At 37.8% G+C, this 15,394-nt stretch overlaps 3 protein-coding genes across 6 annotated transcripts; 1 reads left to right on the forward strand and 2 right to left on the reverse strand.

The window, feature by feature from the left end:
- Positions 1-2,388: 2,388 nt before the first annotated feature.
- On the reverse strand, positions 2,389-15,394 carry twy (fas-binding factor 1 twitchy). 4 transcript variants are annotated; one of them, XM_073981460.1, is made up of 5 exons: positions 11,226-11,293; positions 10,984-11,146; positions 10,843-10,926; positions 8,834-10,231; positions 2,389-3,966 (listed from the first exon to the last, which is right to left on the reverse strand). In XM_073981460.1, exons 4-5 carry the CDS (start codon positions 10,192-10,194, stop codon positions 2,403-2,405), a joined length of 2,925 nt encoding a protein of 974 aa, XP_073837561.1. In that variant the 5' UTR covers positions 10,195-10,231; positions 10,843-10,926; positions 10,984-11,146; positions 11,226-11,293; the 3' UTR covers positions 2,389-2,402. The 4 variants fall into 4 exon arrangements, with proteins under 4 accessions (XP_073837561.1, XP_073837560.1, XP_073837563.1 ...); XM_073981459.1 differs by having other exon boundaries at positions 10,984-11,261; XM_073981462.1 differs by lacking the exons at positions 10,843-10,926; positions 10,984-11,146; positions 11,226-11,293 and adding an exon at positions 15,008-15,394.
- Positions 11,809-13,273, forward strand: Cox11 (Cytochrome c oxidase copper chaperone COX11). Its single transcript, XM_073981463.1, has 3 exons — positions 11,809-12,164; positions 12,654-12,977; positions 13,034-13,273. Exons 1-3 carry the CDS (start codon positions 11,928-11,930, stop codon positions 13,196-13,198), a joined length of 726 nt encoding a protein of 241 aa, XP_073837564.1. The 5' UTR covers positions 11,809-11,927; the 3' UTR covers positions 13,199-13,273.
- LOC141403293 (speckle-type POZ protein-like) lies at positions 13,753-14,469 on the reverse strand. Its single transcript, XM_073985481.1, has one exon. The coding sequence runs from the start codon at positions 14,467-14,469 to the stop codon at positions 13,753-13,755; it is 717 nt and encodes a 238-aa protein (XP_073841582.1).

The following is a 15,394-nucleotide window of genomic DNA, read 5'->3' on the forward strand; positions in this document are numbered from 1 at the left end:
CTTTCTCAAAGAAAGAGTGTTTCTATAAACCCTTTCTCAAAGAAAGGGTGCTTCTATAAACCCTTTCTCAAAGAAAGGGTGCTTCTATAAACCCTTTCTCAAAGAAAGGGTGCTTCTATAAACCTTTCTCAAAGAAAGGGTGCTTCTCTAAACCCTTTCTCAAAGAAAGGGTGCTTCTATAAACCCTTTCTCAAAGAAAGAGTGTTTCTATAAACCCTTTCTCAAAGAAAGGGTGCTTCTATAAACCCTTTCTCAAAGAAAGAGTGTTTCTATAAACCCTTTCTCAAAGAAAGGGTGCTTCTATAAACCCTTTCTGAAAGAAAGGGTGCTTCTATAAACCCTTTCTGAAAGAAAGGGTGCTTCTCTAAACCCTTTCTCAAAGAAAGGGTGCTTCTCTAAACCCTTTCTCAAAGAAAGGGTGCTTCTATAAACCCTTTCTAAAAGAAAGGGTGCTTCTATAAACCCTTTCTAAAAGAAAGGGTGCTTCTATAAACCCTTTCTCAAAGAAAGGGTGCTTCTATAAACCTTTCTCAAAGAAAGGGTGCTTCTATAAACCCTTGCTCAAAGAAAGAGTGTTTCTATAAACCCTTTCTCAAAGAAAGGGTGCTTCTATAAACCTTTCTCAAAGAAAGGGTGCTTCTATAAACCCTTGCTCAAAGAAAGAGTGTTTCTATAAACCCTTTCTCAAAGAAAGGGTGCTTCTATAAACCCTTTCTCAAAGAAAGGGTGCTTCTATAAACCCTTTCTGAAAGAAAGGGTGCTTCTATAAACCCTTTCTCAAAGAAAGGGTGCTTCTATAAACCCTTTCTCAAAGAAAGGGTGCTTCTATAAACCCTTTCTAAAAGAAAGGGTGCTTCTATAAACCCTTTCTCAAAGAAAGGGTGCTTCTATAAACCTTTCTCAAAGAAAGGGTGCTTCTCTAAACCCTTTCTCAAAGAAAGGGTGCTTCTATAAACCCTTTCTCAAAGAAAGAGTGTTTCTATAAACCCTTTCTCAAAGAAAGGGTGCTTCTATAAACCCTTTCTCAAAGAAAGAGTGTTTCTATAAACCCTTTCTCAAAGAAAGAGTGTTTCTATAAACCCTTTCTCAAAGAAAGGGTGCTTCTATAAACCTTTCTCAAAGAAAGGGTGCTTCTATAAACCCTTTCTCAAAGAAAGAGTGTTTCTATAAACCCTTTCTCAAAGAAAGGGTGCTTCTATAAACCCTTTCTCAAAGAAAGGGTGCTTCTATAAACCCTTTCTCAAAGAAAGGGTGCTTCTATAAACCCTTTCTCAAAGAAAGGGTGCTTCTATAAACCCTTTCTCAAAGAAAGGGTGCTTCTATAAACCCTTTCTCAAAGAAAGGGTGCTTCTATAAACCCTTTCTCAAAGAAAGGGTGCTTCTATAAACCCTTTCTCAAAGAAAGGGTGCTTCTATAAACCCTTGCTCAAAGAAAGAGTGTTTCTATAAACCCTTTCTCAAAGAAAGGGTGCTTCTATAAACCCTTTCTCAAAGAAAGGTGCTTCTATAAACCCTTTCTGAAAGAAAGGGTGCTTCTATAAACCCTTTCTCAAAGAAAGGGTGCTTCTATAAACCCTTTCTCAAAGAAAGGGTGCTTCTATAAACCCTTTCTCAAAGAAAGGGTGCTTCTATAAACCCTTTCTCAAAGAAAGGGTGCTTCTATAAACCCTTTCTCAAAGAAAGGGTGCTTCTCTAAACCCTTTCTCAAAGAAAGGGTGCTTCTCTAAACCCTTTCTCAAAGAAAGGGTGCTTCTATAAACCCTTTCTCAAGGAAAGGGTGCTTCTATGAACCCTTTCTCAAAGAAAGGGTGCTTCTATAAACCCTTTCTAAAAGAAAGAGTGCTTCCATGGTTTCTTTCTGAAAGAAAGGGTGCTTCTATAGTCACTTTCTGAAAGAAAGGGTGCTTCTATAGTCACTTTCTGAAAGAAAGGGTGCTTCTATAGTCACTTTCTGAAAGAAAGGGTGCTTCTATAGTCCCTTTCTGAAAGAAAGGTTCCTTCTATAGTCCCTTTCTTAAAGAAAGGGTCCTTCTATAGTCCCTTTCTTAAAGAAAGGGTCCTTCTATAGTCCCTTTCTTAAAGAAAGGGTCCTTCTATAGTCCCTTTCTTAAAGAAAGGGTCCTTCTATAGTCCCTTTCTTAAAGAAAGGGTCCTTCTATAGTCCCTTTCTTAAAGAAAGGGTCCTTCTATAGTCCCTTTCTTAAAGAAAGGGTCCTTCTATAGTCCCTTTCTTAAAGAAAGGGTCCTTCTATAGTCCCTTTATAAGAGAAAGGGTCCTTCTATAGCCCTTTCTGAAAGAAAGGATGCTTCTTGCTTGTTTTGGCTGCCAACAAATTTATTGAGAACAAAAATTAATTGCTTTTAATTTGGTAATCCCCTTGTAGAATAAATGATAAAATCTGTTATATATTTGAGCTTCTCTTTACATCATATTCATCATCATCATTATTAATATTGTTGTTATGGTTGGCAGTGCTATGCGACTGCACCATTTTCTTGTGATCATCATCGAGTAGCAACATCTCCCAACCGGGCAAATTAGAAGAGGAAGTCATTTTACGCAAGGAATCTGCAATATTGGCATCCAGTAAACGTTCCACAGCATTACTTTGACCCATAAAATCCATATTGAAATTTGTTTGACGATGTTGAGGCAGCTGGAACTCTTCCAATGGTTTATCATAAACCAATGAGATATTCTTGTGTAAATTATCACTAATATCTTTATTTTGCTGAGAAAGCTGACAAAGAGAACATTTTGTTTGCTGAGATAATTTGGTTTTAAGGGCATGCAGGGCAATGCGATCTTGGGCCAATAGCAATCGCTCTTGAGATAAATTTGATTCTTTTTCGGCAATTTCTTGGTTACGCTGCTGTAACATTTGTATTTTATTGTGAAAGAATTGTTCTGCCATTTTGGCTTTTTGTTGGGTCTCCTGGGCCACCCGCTCTGCCATGCGGAATGACATAAGTTCCTGTTGCAGTTCTTCCTCCTTAACGCTAAGCGAATGTTCTTTGTCGGCCAACTCACGCTTTTGTTGTTCCAATTGCCGTTGCATTTTGTAATAACGTTCACGTTCTGCATCTGCTTTGCGGGCAGCATCTTGGGCCACCTGCATTGCAGCTTCGATCTCTTGACGTTCTTTTTGTGTATCGGCATTGGCATGAAGACGTTTCTCTAAATCGAATTTTGATTTTTCAACCTGTAATTGGGCCCGTTCTTCTTGGATTTGTGCTTGCAAGCGTTGTGTCTCCAGTAGCTGTAATTCTTTAAGGTCTTTTATACGCTCCTCATCGCGCAACATTTGTTCGCGGAAAAATTCACGTTCCTTGGCAAATGCAGCCTTTTCAGCATCGAGACTGGCCAATTTTTGTCGCAGTTGCCAATTTTCCTCTGCCGAATCTTTGGACATTTTTGACATTTGTAACTCCAGTGTGCTGACCAATTCCAGAAGTCTTTGTTTCTCAGTTTCATTGGATTCTTCATTGAGTTTTAATCGCCGTTCAGCATCTTCTATTCTCTTCTCTCGGGCTTCCAATTTCTTTTCTCTTTCTGTGTGGATTTGATCAATTTTCATTTGCATATTTTCTTTTAATTCATTAAGGCCTCCGGTCAAATCGCTGAGGTTAGAAGAGGCGACACGCAAACAGTCCAAATAGGAACCATTTTCTTGTACAGCTGCAAACTCTAACATCTTGGCTTGTCGTATATTGTCCAACATACGGCGATGTTCCTCTTTTATCATTTCCAAATCTTCTTCTTGATTTTTCTTCAATTTTCGCAATTCATCTTCATGATCCTGCTTGAGATTCTGAATTTCTTCGTTATAGTTAGTTTTGATGTTAGCCTTTTCTTCCTCTAAGATTTCGATTTTCTTCTGGAAGTGGTCTTGAAGTTCCTCTATTTCGGATTTTAGACGTTTCTCTAAGTTGGCGAGATGTTTTTCGAGGACTTCGATTTGTTTTCTGAAACGAAAGGGGAAGAAAGAACAAAAAATTAGTGAAGGTTAAGGGTGCCTAAAAGAAAGAGTGCTATGGACATTCCTGAAAAAAAGGGTGCTTGTATAGACCCTTCCTGAAAGGGTGCTTCTTTAGACCGTTCCTGAAAGAAAAGGTGCTTCTTTAGACCGTTCCTGAAAGAAATGGTGCTTCTGTAGTCCCTTCTTGAAAGAAAGGGTGCTTCTATAGACCCTTCCTAACAAAGGGTGGTTCTATAGACCCTTTCTATAAAAAGGGTGCTTCTATAGACCCTTTCTAAAAAAAGAGTGCTTCTATAGACCCTTCCTAAAAAAGGGTACTTCAATAGACCCTTCTTAAAAAAAAGGGTGCTTCTATATACACTTGAAAGAAAGGGTGCTTCTATAGACCCTTCCTAAAAAAGGGTGGTTCTATAGACCCTTTCTAAAAAGGGTGCTTCTATAGACCCTTTCTAAAAAAAGAGTGCTTCTATAGACCCTTCCTAAAAAAGGGTACTTCAATAGACCCTTCTTAAAAAAAGGGTGCTTCTATAGACAGTTGAAAGAAAGGGTGCTTCTATAGACCCTTTCTAAAAAAAGAGTGCTTCTATAGACCCTTCCTAAAAAAGGGTACTTCAATAGACCCTTCTTAAAAAAAAGGGTGCTTCTATATACACTTGAAAGAAAGGGTGCTTCTATAGACCCTTCCTAAAAAAGGGTGGTTCTATAGACCCTTTCTAAAAAGGGTGCTTCTATAGACCCTTTCTAAAAAAAGAGTGCTTCTATAGACCCTTCCTAAAAAAGGGTACTTCAATAGACCCTTCTTAAAAAAAGGGTGCTTCTATAGACAGTTGAAAGAAAGGGTGCTTCTATAGACCCTTTCTGAAAGAACGGTGCTTCTATAGGCCCTTTCTGAAAGAACGGTGCTTCTATAGACCCTTTCTAAAAAAAGAGTGCTTCTATAGACCCTTCCTAAAAAAGGGTACTTCAATAGACCCTTCTTAAAAAAAGGGTGCTTCTATATACACTTGAAAGAAAGGGTGCTTCTATAGACCCTTCCTAAAAAGGGTGGTTCTATAGACCCTTTCTATAAAAAGGGTGCTTCTATAGACCCTTTCTAAAAAAAGAGTGCTTCTATAGACCCTTCCTAAAAAAGGGTACTTCAATAGACCCTTCTTAAAAAAGGGTGCTTCTATATACACTTGAAAGAAAGGGTGCTTCTATAGACCCTTCCTAAAAAAGGGTGGTTCTATAGACCCTTTCTATAAAAAGAGTGCTTCTATAGACCCTTCCTAAAAGAGGGTACTTCAATAGACCCTTCTTAAAAAAAGGGTGCTTCTATATACACTTGAAAGAAAGGGTGCTTCTATAGACCCTTTCTAAAAAAATAGTGCTTCTGTAGACCCTTCCTAAAAAAGGGTACTTCAATAGACCCTTCTTAAAAAAAGGGTGCTTCTATATACACTTGAAAGAAAGGGTGCTTCTATAGACCCTTCCTAAAAAAGGGTGCTTCTATAGACCCTTCCTAAAAAAGGGTGCTTCTATAGACCCTTTCTAAAAAAAGAGTGCTTCTATAGACCCTTCCTAAAAAAGGGTACTTCAATAGACCCTTCTTAAAAAAAGGGTGCTTCTATAGACACTTGAAAGAAAGGGTGCTTCTATAGACCCTTTCTGAAAGAACGGTGCTTCTATAGGCCCTTTCTGAAAGAACGGTGCTTCTATAGACCATTTCTGAAAGAACGGTGCTTCTATAGACCCTTTCTGAAAGAACGGTGCTTCTATGGATCCTTTCTGAAAGAAAGAGTGTTTGTATAGAACCTTTCTGAAAGAACGGTGCTTCTAAGACCCTTTCTGAAATAACAGTGCTTCTATAGACGCTTTATGAAAGAAAAAGTGCTTCTAAAGACATTTTCTGAAAGAAATAGAGCTCCTATAAACACTTCCTGAAAGAAAGGGCACTTCTAAAGACCCTTCCTGAAAGAAGGGGCACTTCTAAAGACTCTTCCTGAAAGAAAGGATGCTTCTATGGATCCTTCCTAAAAGAAAGGGTGCTTCTATAGACCCTTCCTGAAAGAAAGGGTGCTTCTATAGACTCTTCCTTTAAGAAAGGGTGCTTCCATAGACCCTTCCTGAAAGAAATGGTGCTTCTATATACCCTTCCTGAGAGAAAGGGTGTTTCTAAAGACCCTTTCTGAAAGAAAGGGTGCTTCTATAGACCCTTCCTAAAAGAAAGGGTGCTTCTATAGACCCTTCCTGAAAAAAAGGGTGCTTCTATAGACTCTTCCTGAAAGAAAGGGTGCTTCTATATATCCATCCTGAAAGAAAGGGTGCTTCTATATATCCATCCTGAAAGAAAGGGTGCTTCTATATACCCTTCCTGAAAGAAAGGCTGCTTCTATAGACCCTTCCTGAAACAAAGAGTGCTTTTATAGACCCTTCCTGAAACAGAAGGTGCTTTTATAGACCCTTCCTGAAACAGAAGGTGCTTCTGTAGACCCTTCCTGAAAGAAAGGGTGCTTCTATAGACCCTTCGTAAAAGAAAGGGTGCTTCTATAGACCCTTCCTAAAAGAAAGGGTGCTTCTATAGGCCCTTCCTGAAAGAAAGGGTGCTTCTACATACCCTTCCTGAAAGAAAGGGTGCTTCTATAGACCCTTCCTGAAAGAAAGGGTGCTTCGGTATACCCTTCCCGAAAGAAAGGGTGCTTCGGTATACCCTCCCTGAGAGAAAGGGTGCTTCTATAGACCCTTCCTGAAAGAAAGGGTGTTTCTGTAGACCCTTCCTGAAAGAAAGGTTTCTTCTATAGACCCTTCCTGAAAGAAAGGGTTCTTCTATAGACCCTTCCTGAAAGAAAGAGTGTTTCTATAGACCCTTCCTGAAAGAAAGGGTGCTTCTATAGACCCTTCCTGAAAGAAAGGGTTCTTCTATAGACCCTTCCTGAAAGAAAGAGTGTTTCTATAGACCCTTCCTGAAAGAAAGGTTTCTTCTATAGACCCTTCCTGAAAGAAAGGGTTCATCTATAGACCCTTCCTGAAAGAAAGAGTGCTTCTATAAACCCTTCCTGAAAGAAAGGGTGCTTCCATAGACCCTTCCTGAAAGAAAGGGTGCTTCTATAGACCCTTCCTGAAAGAAAGGGTGCTTCCATAGACCCTCCCTGAAAGAAAGGGTGCTTCTATAGGCCCTTCGTGAAAGAAAGAGTGCTTCTATAAACCCTTCCTGAAAGAAAGGGTGCTTCCATAGACCCTCCCTGAAAGAAAGGGTGCTTCTATAGACCCTTCCTAAAGAAAGGGTGCTTCTATAGACCCTTCCTAAAGAAAGGGTGCTTCTATAGACCCTTCCTAAAGAAAGGGTGCTTCTATAGACCCTTCCTAAAGAAAGGGTGCTTCTATAAACCCTTCTTGAAAGAAAGGGTGCTTCTATAGACCCTTCCTGAAAGGAAGTGTGTTCCTACAGACCCTTTCTGAAAGAAATGGTGCTTCTATAGACCCTTCCTGAAAGAAATGGTGCTTCTATGGACCCTTCCTGAAAGAAATGGTGCTTCTGTAGACCCTTTCTGAAAGAAAGGGTGCTTCTATAGTCCCTTTCTGAAAGAAATGGTGCTTCTGTAGTCCCTTCCTGAAAGAAAAGGTGCTCTATAGACCCTTCCTGAAAGAAAGGGTGCTCTATAGACCCTTCCTAAAAGAAAGGCTGCTTCTATAGACCCTTCCTGAAACAAAGGGTGCTTCTATAGACCCTTCCTGAAAGAAAGGTGCTTCTAAAGACCCTTCCTGAAAGAAAGGGTGCTTCTATAGAACCTTCCTGAAAGCAAGGGTTCTTCTATAGACCCTTCCTGAAAGAAAGGGTGCTTCTATAGACCCTTCCTGAAAGAAAGGGTGCTTCTATAGACCCTTCCTGAAAGAAAGGGTGCTTCTATAGACCCTTCCTGAAAGAAAGGGTTCTTCTATAGACCCTTCCTGAAAGAAAGAGTGTTTCTATAGACCCTTCCTGAAAGAAAGGTTTCTTCTATAGACCCTTCCTGAAAGAAAGGGTTCATCTATAGACCCTTCCTGAAAGAAAGAGTGCTTCTATAAACCCTTCCTGAAAGAAAGGGTGCTTCCATAGACCCTTCCAGAAAGAAAGGGTGCTTCTATAGACCCTTCCTGAAAGAAAGGGTGCTTCCATAGACCCTCCCTGAAAGAAAGGGTGCTTCTATAGGCCCTTCGTGAAAGAAAGAGTGCTTCTATAAACCCTTCCTGAAAGAAAGGGTGCTTCCATAGACCCTCCCTGAAAGAAAGGGTGCTTCTATAGACCCTTCCTAAAGAAAGGGTGCTTCTATAGACCCTTCCTAAAGAAAGGGTGCTTCTATAAACCCTTCTTGAAAGAAAGGGTGCTTCTATAGACCCTTCCTGAAAGGAAGTGTGTTCCTACAGACCCTTTCTGAAAGAAATGGTGCTTCTATAGACCCTTCCTGAAAGAAATGGTGCTTCTATGGACCCTTCCTGAAAGAAATGGTGCTTCTGTAGACCCTTTCTGAAAGAAAGGGTGCTTCTATAGTCCATTTCTGAAAGAAATGGTGCTTCTGTAGTCCCTCTATAGACCCTTCCTGAAAGAAAGGGTGCTCTATAGACCCTTCCTAAAAGAAAGGCTGCTTCTATAGACCCTTCCTGAAACAAAGGGTGCTTCTATAGACCCTTCCTGAAAGAAAGGTGCTTCTAAAGACCCTTCCTGAAAGAAAGGGTGCTTCTATAGAACCTTCCTGAAAGAAAGGGTGCTTCTATAGACCCTTCCTGAAAGAAAGGGTGCTTCTATAGACCCTTCCTGAAAGAAAGCCTGCTTCTTTCAATGTATATACATTCCAGACATTCTGTGATAAATTCTTCTTCTTATCCACTTTACTTACTTATACGTCTTCTCCAGTATTTCAATTTCCCTTTCGTAATTATTTTTGCTATTGGCCACCAATTCTTCCAAACGTAAATTTTCCAATTCCAAACGTTTGTTATCCGCCTCCAGTTGTATTACATTCATTTCCGCCTGTTTCTCTCTTTCCCTATCTTCTTCCAGCTTTTCTCTGTTTTGATTCGCACGATAAGGCACATTCTCTTGATCCCCTTCATCGAATTCCCTTACAGGATTATCCACAACTGGTGGCTGAGACATTAACAAATGCAAATGGGTATTAATACGAGCCTGCTGTTGCTTGATAAGATCCTCCAATTGATGATGACGTTGCATTTGTTGTTGCAATAAAGTTTGGAATTGCCTCTCTTGTTGTTGCAGCAGAGAATTTTGGCGTTGTTGCATTTCCATGAGAACCTTTTCTTGCTGTTTCATTTGGGCAGCCATTAGTAGTTGTTGTTCTTGATATTTTAGGGCGGTGAAACTTTGTTTGGCTTCCAGATTCATGGTATTCATTAGACGAATGTTATGGGCAGTGGAATCGATCATAATATTATCTTGGAGATCTTTGGTCTTTAGTTCCACTGGTGGATTTCTTTCAGTGTTTAGCAATTCATCGGCGGAGTCTTCATAGTGTTCCTCCCTTACATCGGGAATTTGTAAAATTTCTGCACTATCTTGGGTTGTGGTTGGTGCTGGTGGTAGAATATTGGCCTTAGGAGTTTCGGGGCGAGTTGTGATTTTTGCTGCTACAACCGGTGGTGCATTTGTTTCTGGTTCTGCTTCCGTGGTTAAACCCAACCAATCTGCTGTGCTACCCCCTTTCTTTTTTGTTTTTGGTGTTGACCGACCAGACGAACTGGGCACATTTGGCGGCTCCTTTTCTTTGCTGAACAAACCCAAAGGATCAGCGTTTTGTAAATTGGAACTTCTACGACCCTGAGAAGTTTTTGGCCTTGCTTGAGTTTGGAAAATATTCGATGTATCTGTGGTGGTATCGGTAGATTGCCTTGATATAGCTGGTGGTTTTGATGGTGGTCCCGCTGTTTGTGGCCTTTTGCTTTCCAACGGTGTCAGTAGATCATCGAAAAGACTTTGAGATTTATTTACACCTCCCTTTGGTTTTTTGGGATCAAATCCTAAATCATCATCATCATCTTCGCCTTTTGAGGCGGCAAGAAGAGATTTTACACCCAATGATTTCGTTACGGTCTTTCGTGGTGCCGGTACCCGAGCATCTTTGCCATCATCTAGACCAAATAGATCTTCAATGGGGTCAGATATTTTTGTTGTTGGTTTCTTGGTTTTCTTTGCCCCAAAAAAGTTGTCAAAATCATCAGCACCATTATCACTAAAATCCATGGTAACCGAAAGGTGAGGGAAGGTTTCTGAGGTTTATCTGGAACGGAACAAAAAGAATTTTAAGTTAGAAGATATAGAAAAATTTTTAAGAAGGTGTTCCCGTAGAAAAGTTTATAATTCTTTTCATAGAATAGCATCGAGGTCTTCTATCAGAAAAGTTGAAAGGTATTTTCGTAGGGAAGCTAAGAGGTCTTCTCCTAGAAGTAGTAGAGCAAGGTCTTCTCGTAGAAAAGTTAAAAAGTCTTCTCGTAGAAGATACAAAAAATACAAATAAAAATCTCCTCATGGAAAAGATGGAGGTCTTCCCATGGAACAGATATGAAATCTTCTGAAAGGACTAAAATGCCTTATTGAATATCGTACGATTTCTATTCTCTCATTAAAGGCCATAAAGCGTTCACATTGAAGTCCAGAAGATCTTTCCTTTGAAGACCAGAAGTTGTTCCCATCGAAGGCTACAAGAAGCCCGGGAGGTAATACCGATGAATACCAAAAGACACCAAGAAGGTCTTCACATAAAATATAATCTACTGTTCTTCATGGAGAAGTGGGCTTTCTGCTGCACCTCAAAGTAATAAAATATCCAAAATATTGGCAGCAATTTTAATATTGTTTTCTACTTTGATAAGAAAAAAACTTTTAAATTACCTAAATTATGCCCTCGTACTATTGAAATGTGTAAAAAAGTCTTCATGAGTTGGTGTAATAACGGCCTTTACATCAAAACAAAAACTACAATAAAATAAAACATTAAATTAATTTTAATTATAAATATTAACTTTAGTTTACCTTTTGTAGGAGTTTTTATCCCCGTATTAGCTTTTTCTTGAGCTACTTAATCGATTACAAGCAATTTGTCAGTAAGTTTAATAGATTTCTTCTTTAACTGCATGAACAACTTTGCTGAACTGACAGTTGTTACCTTTGCATTGATCAACCGCCTTTCTTTAGTCTTTTTAAACGTAAAATTGCAAATTTATTTTAATTTTAATATATTTAATATATTAAAGTAATTATTTTAATGAATTTACTTTGTTATTGCCTCCCGTTTCCACCCTTTTGTGGTTACTTTGACAACAACCGTTTCTTTGACAACCGACAACCATTCAAAGTGTTTACAGTTTTAAAGGTATTGGTTAAAGAAATATGACTGTTAAACTTATACAAATTATGGCGGAAAAATTACTTTTTTAATATAAACATTACTTTTAAGTAATTTAACACCAAAAAATAATTTAATTGTTCCATTGTTTGTTACCGTTTCTTTGACAACCACACTTCAAATTGTTTACAGTTTAAAAAGCATTGCTTAGAGAAATAAGACTGTTAAACATATACAAATTATAGCGGAAATTACTCGCAGAATGTTTTTAGCAAGGTGGAAATTATTTTTAGTACAAAAAGACAGCAAAAAATAATCTTTTCATTATTTCTTTTCTGAGTAGAGGCGTAAAATAATAAAATAAACTTTATATTAGGCATTGACTCTTGACAGATAACACTGACAATCAAGTTAACAGTTTGAGAACTGTTGTCATCCACAGTAAATAGATAACATTAAGAAATCGAGTAACAGCTGTTTTTTTTTTTCTTATTTATTTATTCAACTTATTTATTTGCCAAAAAACAGCTGATCTAACCTAACAGAACAGCAACAGAAGTGAAGTTACAAAACATTCGGATGAAATAAACATTAAAAATCTAGAAAATAATAAATAAATTAAATAAATAACATGTTTCGGTTTATAAGACAGCTTAGTACAAAATGCATAACTCCAAGCATACAAACAGCAAGCCAGCGAGCATTTTCTGCACAAATTCCAAAGCCATCACAACGAGGAGGTGGAACAACAGCTGAATCCATAAGGAAAATGAAACTGAGGTCTACACTCTACTATGTCACAGCAGGAGGAGTGCTGATTGTGGGTTTGAGCTATGCTGCCGTACCTCTTTACAGAATGTTTTGTCAAGTAAGATTAACAAACTTGGTATTTGTTTCATGTACAATTCGACACCTCCAAATAATAGTATGCTAAGTCTAAAAAGTGAGTTTTGCAGGAGAAGCTCTCAAAGTGTGGAAATTTTTTTGAACTTCAGTACTATGCTAAGTCAATATTTGTTTATAACTTCTGTTCGGATTGACCGATCATTACCAAAGTTTGACAGAATTTAAGTTAAAGGACGTTCGACACCTCCAAATAATAGTTTGCTAATTCTGAACAGTGACTTTTGCAGGACAAGCTCTAAAAGTTTGGAAATTTCTTTGACCTTCAGTACTATGCTAAGTAAATATTTGTTTATAACTTCTGTTCGGATTGTCCGATTATTACCAAAATTTGACAGAATTTAAGTTAAAGGACGTTAAATATAAAAATGTACTTGAAAAGATGATAAGTCGACTTAGCATACTATTGTTTGGAGGCGTCAAATTTACATACATACATCCTTTATCTTTACAGGCCTATAGCTATGGTGGCACCACAAGCCAGGGACATGATGCGGAAAAAGTCGAAACCATGGAAAAGGTAAAAGATCGTATAATCAAAGTACGTTTCAATGCTGATGTTGCTTCATCGATGCGTTGGAATTTTCGACCACAACAATATGAAATTAAAGTTGCACCCGGAGAAACGGCTTTAGCTTTTTATACAGCAAAAAATCCAACAGATCATCCGGTAATCGGTATTAGTACCTACAATGTGGTGCCCTTTGAGGCGGGAGCCTATTTCAATAAGATACAATGTTTTTGTTTCGAAGAACAACAATTGAATCCTCACGAAGAGGTAGGTTCCAAAGACATTTTTAAATTGTGATGACATTTTCATTTATCTTCTTTTAGGTTGATATGCCGGTATTTTTCTACATTGATCCGGAATATGTTAAAGATCCAAAATTGGAAAATGTCGATAGCATAACATTGTCATATACATTCTTTGAGGCGAGAGAAGGTTTAAAATTGAATTTCCCATCCTATGCAAAACCCCATAATGTTGCGGCGGCGTAAAATTGTTGTAGTTGTTGTTATTTTTTATTGAAATCATGTGGACAAAAGTGAGCAAAAACAAATTGAGAAACGAAAGAATGTTATGGAGTGATTTTCTATGGGAGACGATATTGGTATTCTAAAAAGAAAGCTTTGTTGATTTCTCCAACGAGAATTTGTGGAAATATATAGAAGATCTTCTGGACATCGATAGAAAGACCTCATAAACTGCATTTATAAGAACCTCTACAGGTCTTCCATAAGAAGTACTTGTTTCTTTTGGAATTCTATAAGAAGAACAAAATAACTTGCGTTCTCCTGCAAGAAAGATATTGTAGTCTTCTATATGAAGACATGACCGTCTTCTATAATCATGTACGTTTACATATAATGAGATTTCACAAACCCACTGGGATTCAAATATAAAAATCGTCATAAAAAGGTATGTGAGCGTTCATATGAAACTCGACAACTCAATGTTGCGTTTATGAATTCAACCATAATTAGGATGTTACAAAAATTCTCTGATTTTATATACATATACTGCAATTCGTTATATACAAATATATCGATCTCTACAAAAGTTCTTCTATGGTTTTTTCCAAAATCTCAACGTATAATTCATGATAACTTTCTTGTAGAATTTTCCAACTTTCCGTATCATTAACAGCTTTAATATTATGTATAAAAAAATCAATAGCCTCATTTCTAAGACGTTCTGAGGAATGCTGCTCAGCTAACATTAGAGTATCGACAACACAATCTTCGTCAATTTCATTGATTAGCTTTTCTTCACAAATTTTCTGTAAGTTGAACAGGGCATATTTATTGGCAGCAGAAAAGAGCTTTGCCGCCATTTCCTTAGGTATCTCCGAATCCGTGTATATGTTAGTTAACATTTCTTTCATCACACTCGCATCCATATCCTTAATTTCGATACAATTTTTTCTACTCTCCTCAGAGTCGTTGCGAAACATAGCAGCAAAAACCTCACTCCGAGCACATAATATAACTTTGTGAGCTTTAAATGTAACACCCCCTTGGGCGACCAGAGTTACATCACTATATTCTTCGCTGGATAAAATATTGGCAAAGTCATCAGCTATTATCGGGCCTGTTACAGCGTAGAATGTAAAGTTAAATTCAGTGTCATTTTCGTTCAATATTAAGAATTGCCTTGACATTGGCTTTGGAATCCTAAATGTTCTAAGATGTTGTAATTTGTTGGAGGATATCTTTGATATAACTACTTGGAACTGTGCTTTTCTACTGCTCGATGAAATCTCCGTCATTTTTATACAAGTTGAAGAAGTGCAGTTGGCGGCGGACTGAGTTGTTTTCCTAAAAACTGGAGTGATACAATCAATAAGGAGAAAAATTGTGTATGAATATCGATGATTTGTAATAATTGGTATGTTCCAGAACTGCAAGAATCTATAAATCTTACTACGATAACAATTTTTCCTTTATGATATCGAATAAATAGTAAAAATTAGTATATCCTAGCACTTCTGGAACATGGGCATTTAAATAAAATAACATAATGGAGAAAAATTAATTTGATATGACAATCAGACCCAGCTGTGGAAAAATCCAGCTAAGAAATTCAACCAAATATTATGAGATAAAGCATAGATATAAATTTTAGTCTTAAAAGAGTGTAAGGAATCGGATGTAAAGCTTAAGAGAAGGTGGTAAGCAATTAAAATATCGCTCTATTCCAACAAAAAACCGAAACCTTTTGGCGCCGGATGAACGAATTTGAATATAGTAAACAGTTTTATTCATCCATATCAATGCGAATAAACAAAAAAGCTCATGTTCACATACCGTGCACTTTCCATTCGGCTTTTATACCATCATGCTCCACCTTCATTGCAGGAGAATTATATGAACCAGTAGGCGGCGGAGGTAGAGGCATTCTAAAAATGTACTGATTATTACGAATTTTCTCTATAGTTCCCATCTCAGGTTCATCTGCATTTGTTGAGGACATTTTCCTCCTTTGTTGTTAAAATGCAATACAAAACAACAAAGGTATCAATACGGAACCCAGCACACCTTGGACACGTTGAAAACAACAATGCAAAAATGTATGCAAATAACAATGGAGTTGTGTAGTAACGGAACGAACTAGTTCAATGGAAATATTCCTAGAGTTGTTTCATCAAAAACAATTGATTATTACACTAGTGCCAAGGCACATTAAAGAAGGTA

This window comes from Musca autumnalis, unplaced genomic scaffold (assembly GCF_047663935.1).
Source record: "Musca autumnalis isolate F117 unplaced genomic scaffold, ASM4766393v1 scaffold_4, whole genome shotgun sequence".
NCBI classification, from domain to species: domain Eukaryota; kingdom Metazoa; phylum Arthropoda; class Insecta; order Diptera; family Muscidae; genus Musca; species Musca autumnalis.

Excerpts from the sequence above, each read along its gene's own strand:
- twy (XM_073981462.1), bottom strand. The coding sequence starts at position 10,194 with ATGGATTTTAGTGATAATGGTGCTGATGATTTTGACAACTTTTTTGGG. Across the intron at positions 3,967-8,833 it reads ATACTGGAGAAGACGTATAA|AAAACAAATCGAAGTCCTCG; the intron begins GTAAGTAAAGTG and ends CTTTCGTTTCAG.
- LOC141403293 (XM_073985481.1), bottom strand. The coding sequence starts at position 14,469 with ATGACGGAGATTTCATCGAGCAGTAGAAAAGCACAGTTCCAAGTAGTT.
- Cox11 (XM_073981463.1), top strand. The coding sequence starts at position 11,928 with ATGTTTCGGTTTATAAGACAGCTTAGTACAAAATGCATAACTCCAAGC. Across the intron at positions 12,165-12,653 it reads TTTACAGAATGTTTTGTCAA|GCCTATAGCTATGGTGGCAC; the intron begins GTAAGATTAACA and ends TTATCTTTACAG. Across the intron at positions 12,978-13,033 it reads AATTGAATCCTCACGAAGAG|GTTGATATGCCGGTATTTTT; the intron begins GTAGGTTCCAAA and ends ATCTTCTTTTAG.